The sequence below is a fragment of the Petaurus breviceps genome, unplaced genomic scaffold (assembly GCF_028583685.1).
Source record: "Petaurus breviceps papuanus isolate PSGF00001 unplaced genomic scaffold, PetGlider_PUasm1.0 91133, whole genome shotgun sequence".
NCBI classification, from domain to species: Eukaryota; Metazoa; Chordata; class Mammalia; order Diprotodontia; family Petauridae; genus Petaurus; species Petaurus breviceps.
The window spans coordinates 83,633,032-83,639,757 of record NW_027187419.1 but is presented as its reverse complement, the minus strand read 5'-3'; the positions used below and the strand labels follow the sequence as shown (position 1 = coordinate 83,639,757).

At 41.3% G+C, this 6,726-nt stretch overlaps 1 protein-coding gene across 1 annotated transcript in view; it reads right to left on the bottom strand.

Annotated features, from left to right (window-relative positions):
* Positions 1 to 1,040: 1,040 nt before the first annotated feature.
* UPP2 (uridine phosphorylase 2) overlaps positions 1,041 to 6,726 on the bottom strand; it is a 33,677-nt gene continuing 27,991 nt past the window's right edge. Inside the window, exon 7 of the mRNA XM_069080859.1 lies at positions 1,041 to 2,150. Within this exon, the coding sequence (XP_068936960.1) occupies positions 2,002 to 2,150 (149 nt within the window). The 3' untranslated portion in view covers positions 1,041 to 2,001. The remainder of the gene's footprint in view (positions 2,151 to 6,726) is intronic.

The following is a 6,726-nucleotide window of genomic DNA, read 5'->3' as shown; positions in this document are numbered from 1 at the left end:
TTCTGTTCCCTTTACATTGCATCAATTCATATAAGACTTTCCAGGTTTTTCTGAAATCAGCCTGCTTGTCATTTCTTATAGCACAATAATTTTCCATCACTATCATATAACACTTGTTTAACCATTCCCCTATTAATGGACGTCTCCTCAGGTTCCAATTATTTGGCACCACAAAAAAGAACTATATAGCAGATTTTTCTTAATGCTTACATTATACATGAGTATAATGTAAGTATATATATAGTCAGCTTGGTTCTCTGGGAGGCACCATTTGTGTGTGGCACTTGTTCCTGGGTACGAGTTCCCAGTTATTTTCTGTATCGATGGTAATGGCGGCTCAGAGGACTGTGTAGTAAGAAGGCAAACCTTGAAACCCAATCTCTTTGAGGGAAAGCTGAACAGCACACTGACTGACAGGAGGAGGCAGGGGTTGAATTGCCTCTCCAAAGATTGTTCTGCACATGTTCCATTCCATAAACTATGATATTTAGCAGAATTGTAAGTCATGCCTTTGTCCCTCACTCCCCACCCTCCCCCTAAGTGGAAGTACAAAGGAAAGTGCTCTGCTGCCCCCTTAACCTTCTCTTACCTGGTGATTTCCCAAGAATTCAGTGGATTGGGAGAAAGAAGCCCTCAGAATCATTGTGGAGGATACAGCTGGTGGGGAAGTGAAATCTTGCTGATGGCTAAACTCACTTCCATGACTCCAGAAGCAGTGTCCTTTATTTGGAATTGTGTTAGACTAGGAAGCTTCCATCAAAATAAAATCTCTACCTTAAGATTTATAACATGCTTTCCTCACAACAAAACAGTGAAATGTTTTAACAAGCATTATCCCCATTTTCCAGAAAGGGAAACAGGTTCAGAAAAGTTTAGCAGCTTGCCCAGAATCACACAATCGGTAAGGGTCAAAGTCACAGCTCAAACCAAGACCAATGTTCTTTCTATATCATACCGCTCTACAAATCTGTCTTAAGAGTCTCTGACAGATGACAGTGTTTTCCTCCAGTCACTTTTTTTTTCTGGTGTGAAAATGACTCTGACAACAAAATATATGAGACCATAAGACCATAATTAAAGTTTTATTTGATCCAAAATATATAAATATATGTACAAATCATTTATATACAAAGCATCCTATACTACCTGGTTCTATAATTCACCCCCTCCTCCCACTCACCTTGTCACCTTCTTGCTTTTTTTGGCCTTGGAAAAGAGCCAAAGGCTTAGACAATTATTCCAGGGCACTGAACAGCCTAAAGGAGATATGGTGCCTCCCGGAGGGCCAAGCTGACTATTGAGGCGTCATGTAGGTGTTGAGAAAAATCTGCTCTAATATTCTACAAAAGGCGCAACTTTAAAACCAATTCCAAAAATTCCTTTGTCAAGTTGGTCATTTTTCTATGAAATAAAAATACAAATCCTACAAACTAATGCTCAAAGATCATTTAGCTTTATAAACATAGTTAAATATTCCCCCACCTCACCCCACCCAATTACTAAGTCTTTTCTCCCAGAAATAAATATGAAACCCAGACTACCTTTGTTTTGAAATAAAATCATTGATATGAAAAAATAACTACCTAGGTTTTGAATTCCCACTTTCTAATTTGCTGAAACCCTGCAGATGGAAACAAAGTGAAGTGTGACCCATTTCCCTGGGATGATTTTTTCATGTAGATCCATATTAAACTGACATTTGGGAGGTAAATATTTTGAACGTGTGTGCTCAACTGCTGAAACTTATCCAAATCTTAAGATGGTCTGACAGTGTTCTAACATGAAGGTCTGGATGGGTTTCAGAAATAGATTGACTGGTAATCATATCTACAAAATGGCTGGTATATTACAGTGTGAGCTTGATTTAGGCTTTGTACCATGACCAAAAATCACAATTGAACATGTCATTGGTTTCATTGGGGCTGCCATATATAAGCTTGCTTCAAAAACGGAATTTGCATGTAATTGGAAGTACAGAGGGACTGTTTGGCTTCCTGCAAATTACTCTGGGTTATGTCGTCCAAGGCGCTTTTTGATAAAGATTGAGATCAGTTGCTGGGGGCGTTGCTGATATTCTAGTAGGACTTCATGGGGTGAGTTGATCTGGTCACATTCCAGTCTGTTGAGAAGGGTAACACAGACAACAGCAGCTAGAAAATGAAACACGAAACAAAACACAAGCATTTTTATTAGCATGTCACCCTTTGTATATTAAGATGATTTGCATCCCTTATACTAGGCTATATATGGGGAGTTGTTTTTCTTGCATTGGTGCAGAAAAGTCATGCAGTATACAATATATTTTGTACTTTCATAGTGGCTCACATAAGGGAGTCTCAAAACAACCTGTAATAAGTGTAATATAACTATTGCCCTGTCTCCTTTTATAGAATACTTGATTAAAATGAGAGAAAGAAAAGCAAAATATACGCTCATATATCTGAAGCATCCACCAGGGAGGCAGAGTATTTGATTTTGCTGTTTAAGGAAGAACTCAAAGTGAGAAGGTCAGTGCTTTGGTGTAGTATAGAACCTTATATTTTCAACATTAGGGCCAGTTACTGATTGCATTCCATAGAATCGCCAAGGAGAAAATGGGTGATGACCATCTTTTAGGGCTTGACAATTCAATGACAGTACAACAGTCTATACATTATTGCTAAAAAAAAAAAAAAAAACCCAAACCTAGAAACACCTCTCCCCCCCCCAAAATCCAACAACAAAAGCCCATTAAATGCAGATAACTGAACCAGCCAACCATTCATTACTTACTTCCTGAAATTTAACAAAAGAGAGAAAAATTTGATTTTCTGGTTTTTTTTTTCTTAAAACATCCAGCTTAGATTTGAGAAGGAGTAGCCTTATAACTAGGAATAGGGAGCTAAGGCTTTCTCCACCTATAGGGGCCCAGAGAATGCTGTGTCTATACTTTGCCAGGGGCAAGGATAAGAGGGGATCTGGGGGAAAACAAAAGAGAGGGTTATGGACTGGAGGAGGTGATGATAGGATCATAGATTTTTATCTGGAAAAGATCTTACACATCATTGGGTTCAACTCTCTTGTTTTATAGATGTAGAAACTGAAGCCCAGAGAAATTAAGTGACTTATCCAAAGTCACACAGTAAGGAACTGAGGTAGAATTTGAATCCAGTTCTTCCTGACCCCAGGTTCAGTACCCTATCCATTATACCATGGTTCCCCGTCAAGGCTATAGCACTCAGTAGTCACTAGCAGTCTCCCCTCCAAGTACAAACTAACTCTGGTCTTCCTTTGCTTCCGAGATCTAAAGAGATGGGTGTATTCAGGGTGGTTTGGGGTGCCCCCTCTCCTTGTGTGACTGTACCCACAGCTGGTCAGTCCTCCGTATGTGCTGCTGCTCCCCTACCACAACTATTTTTCCTAAGATGAAAACAAAACAAAACAAACTAGTTATACCTCTGGAGAAGAGACAGTGACCTATAAAAGCCAGGATGGGAGCAGTTCTCAAAATTGACAGAGAAGAATCCTAGACCACTCAATGGGCTGCCTTTTTCTCGATACTCTTCACATAGCTATCCTATAGGGAAGCTGCCTCCCTGAGTCACAGCTAGTCAGAACAAGAAGTAATGAAGATATTCAACCTGAGTGGAATTGAATATGTCACCATTTGGGGTTCTATTTGTTTCAAACTCACTCATTGGGAAGTTGGCTGGCAGAGCAAGGGCAGAACCAAGGCACTCTCAGGTGAATGATCACCAAGTCTGTGAAGCCCACAGGTGGCCATTAGGAAACAGGAAATGTTGACAGTATCCCTTCTAATCCCTTCCTCTTGGCAGGTAGAGAAAAGTATATTCACTCCATGGCCTTGTCATACCACAAAGTGAGAGCAGAATCAAGGTTTCCTGGATGTCTTTTCTGATTATTTCAAGGACAAGACTAAAAAGTCCAAAGAGGACAGTTCATAGCCATCTCGGTGGTGTTTTTTTGGCCTTGGAGACCCCATTAATGAGCAATGTATAATAATCTTGTCACATAAGATTACAATTTCCAGGAGCAATTAAAGTGGACTAATTACACACAATAATTTTTTTAAAAAAATTAAGCCTGACAGCTTTGTTACTTTAAGGCATAGATGCCTATATCAAGGATCCTAGCTATCAAAATGTCACTGAGAAAGTAAGCCAGTTCACTGACCTGAAGATAGTGTGGCATGGGACTCAGAGAGGTCATCCTGGTCCAGGGACACACAGACATGTGCAAAGTTGGCAAACACACAGAGATTCTACAGAGCTAATTATCTGAGTCAGGTTGGATTCATAAGAAAAATGACATGCCCCCCCCCCCCCCCCCCCGACTCCTAGTCTTTTCCTTGACTGTCCCCCATGCTTGAAATGCTTTTCTGCTAACCTCCTGACTTCCTTGGTTATTTTAGTACTCAGCTCAAATCTTGATACCTCCACCCCCTCCAAAAGGGCCTTCCCTCTGCTATTATCCGAAATTTTCCCTGTTTGTATCTTGAATATAGGGCAGGTAGGTGGCACAGTGGATAAAGTGTCAGGCCTAGAGTCAGGAAGACCTGAGTTAAAAATCTGACCTCAGATACTTCCTAGCTGTACGACCCTGGACAAGTCACCTAACCCTTTTTGCCTCATTTCCTCAACTATAAAATGAGCTGGAGAAGAAAATGGCAAAACACTCTAGTACCTTTGCCAAGAAAACCCCAAATGGAGCATGAAGAGTCAGACATGACTGAACAACAACAAAATCTAGAATATACATAGATGTTTGTGTGTTGACATCTTTATTAGACTGTGACATTAGACTCCTTGAGGGTAGAGACTGTGTTTTTCACTCTTTTATTCCCAGCACAGTGCCTGGCACATAGTGGGTGCCTATTGATTAATTGATTCTTAACTGGGTATAATACAGCACCAAAGTGTCTTCATGGACAGTTTGACTTTCTTAGTTGTCAGTGACAACTCAACTCTCTAATTCTCCTGCATCATACACTTATTACATCCCCAAGGAGAAATATAAACTTGGGGGCAGGGACTCTTTTTTTTTTTTTTTTTTACAATTTTTTTCTTTGTATTCCCAAACACCTGGCACTGTGACTTCCAATTGGGAAATACATGATAGATGCTGGTTAGACTGGATTTGGTACTTTCAGCCTTGAGGCCTTCCTCATCATCCCATGCTTTTGGGGGTTTGGGCATGAGGTTTCATTGGTGTGAATGTAAAGAGGCTTGGGAAGTTGGAGGCCCTCACAGAGACATTAGGCGACTTGACCAATCATGCAGCCAGCAAGTGCTGAAGCAAGGCTTGAATTTGGATCTTCCTGAATACAAAACCAGCTCACTACCCACTGTACAACACTGCTTTTCTGCTTTCCCACTCCCTATTCCTATTACCATTGTTTAGTGCCTGTCCTGCTGTCCATCCTCTCCTTTATCTAAAGGAAGGGAGGAAAAGGAATAAACCAGAAACTGTGCTCGACACTTCACAAATTTCTCATTTGATCTTCATAACCCTGGGTGGTAGGTGCTGTTATTATTCCCATTTTACATTTGAGGAAATTGAGGCAGGCAGAGATTGAGTGACTCTCCCAGGGTCACAAAGCTCATAAATGTCTGAGGCTGGATTTGTCTATTATCCCCATTTTATAGTTGAGGAAATTGAGACAGAGTTTGAATGACTCTCCCAAGATCACACAGCTAGTAAGCATCTGAGGCTGGACTTGAATTCAGGTTTTCCTGACTCCAGGTCCAGCTTTCTATCCTATATGCCACTAGTTGCCTCAAAACAGGAAAAGTTCCTCAACAGAAGTCTTTCACGCTGGGAGATCCATCAGGTTAGCCTTTAGAGAAAATACGCATTAGTCAAGGGTTACTTTTCCCCAAGCATTTGTATTAGAAGCCTTCTATCCATAAGTGCCAAATAAATAAAGCTATGTAGCTAGATAAAGACATTTTAGGCAGTTGAAGAGGATTGGTTTTTGTTTGCTTGTTCTTATTTTTGTTTTTAAGAGGGGAGGTATGAGAGTCTCATGTTGTAGCCACTGCAAAGGCAGTGACTAACTAACCCAGGACCTGGGACAAATTCTGTTGGCAGATGGGAGAGGGTGGTTGAGGTAGATGGTGGGCAGAGGTCATGGGTTCTGAGGACACTGAGAACTCTGAGGGCAGCGTGTTTGAGGGGTGCAAGGCTTGGGGTAGAAAAGAAGACTGTGAGCCAGTCATGGAACTTACTGGGGAGAAGGGAGAGTGGCCTAGAGGTCTCCAGATGACAACAAGAAGGATTGGGCCAGATGGAGTGAACTTTCAAGGACTAGAGATCCTTGTTGAGCAGTGGTAGCAGATGGTAAGTCTAAATGTGGCAATAGGAAGCAGGTAGTATGCCAACTGGCCCTGTGCTTCAGGAAGTGTGAGGAAAGGACCAGCCTGCCTCTAAGAGGGGGTCAAGACATGTGCCATCCTCTCTTCTGTCGTCTTTGGTTATTGAAACATTCATGTATGTTAAGTCCATAATAAATAAATTTAAAAAATAGAAAATTAGATGTCAGTGAGTTACTGAAAATGAAGAGACTGTAAGAGGAAGATCTAAGATCACTGCATCTTAGGGTGGAATCCCTTCCCCTCCCCCCTCCCCCCCCCCCCCATGTAGGCATCTGAGACAAAACCCCAGCTGTCCCCTGCTAGTTCTGGCTCTGTCTGAAAGTCTACCTGCTTTGATTGTTTTAGAGTGCCT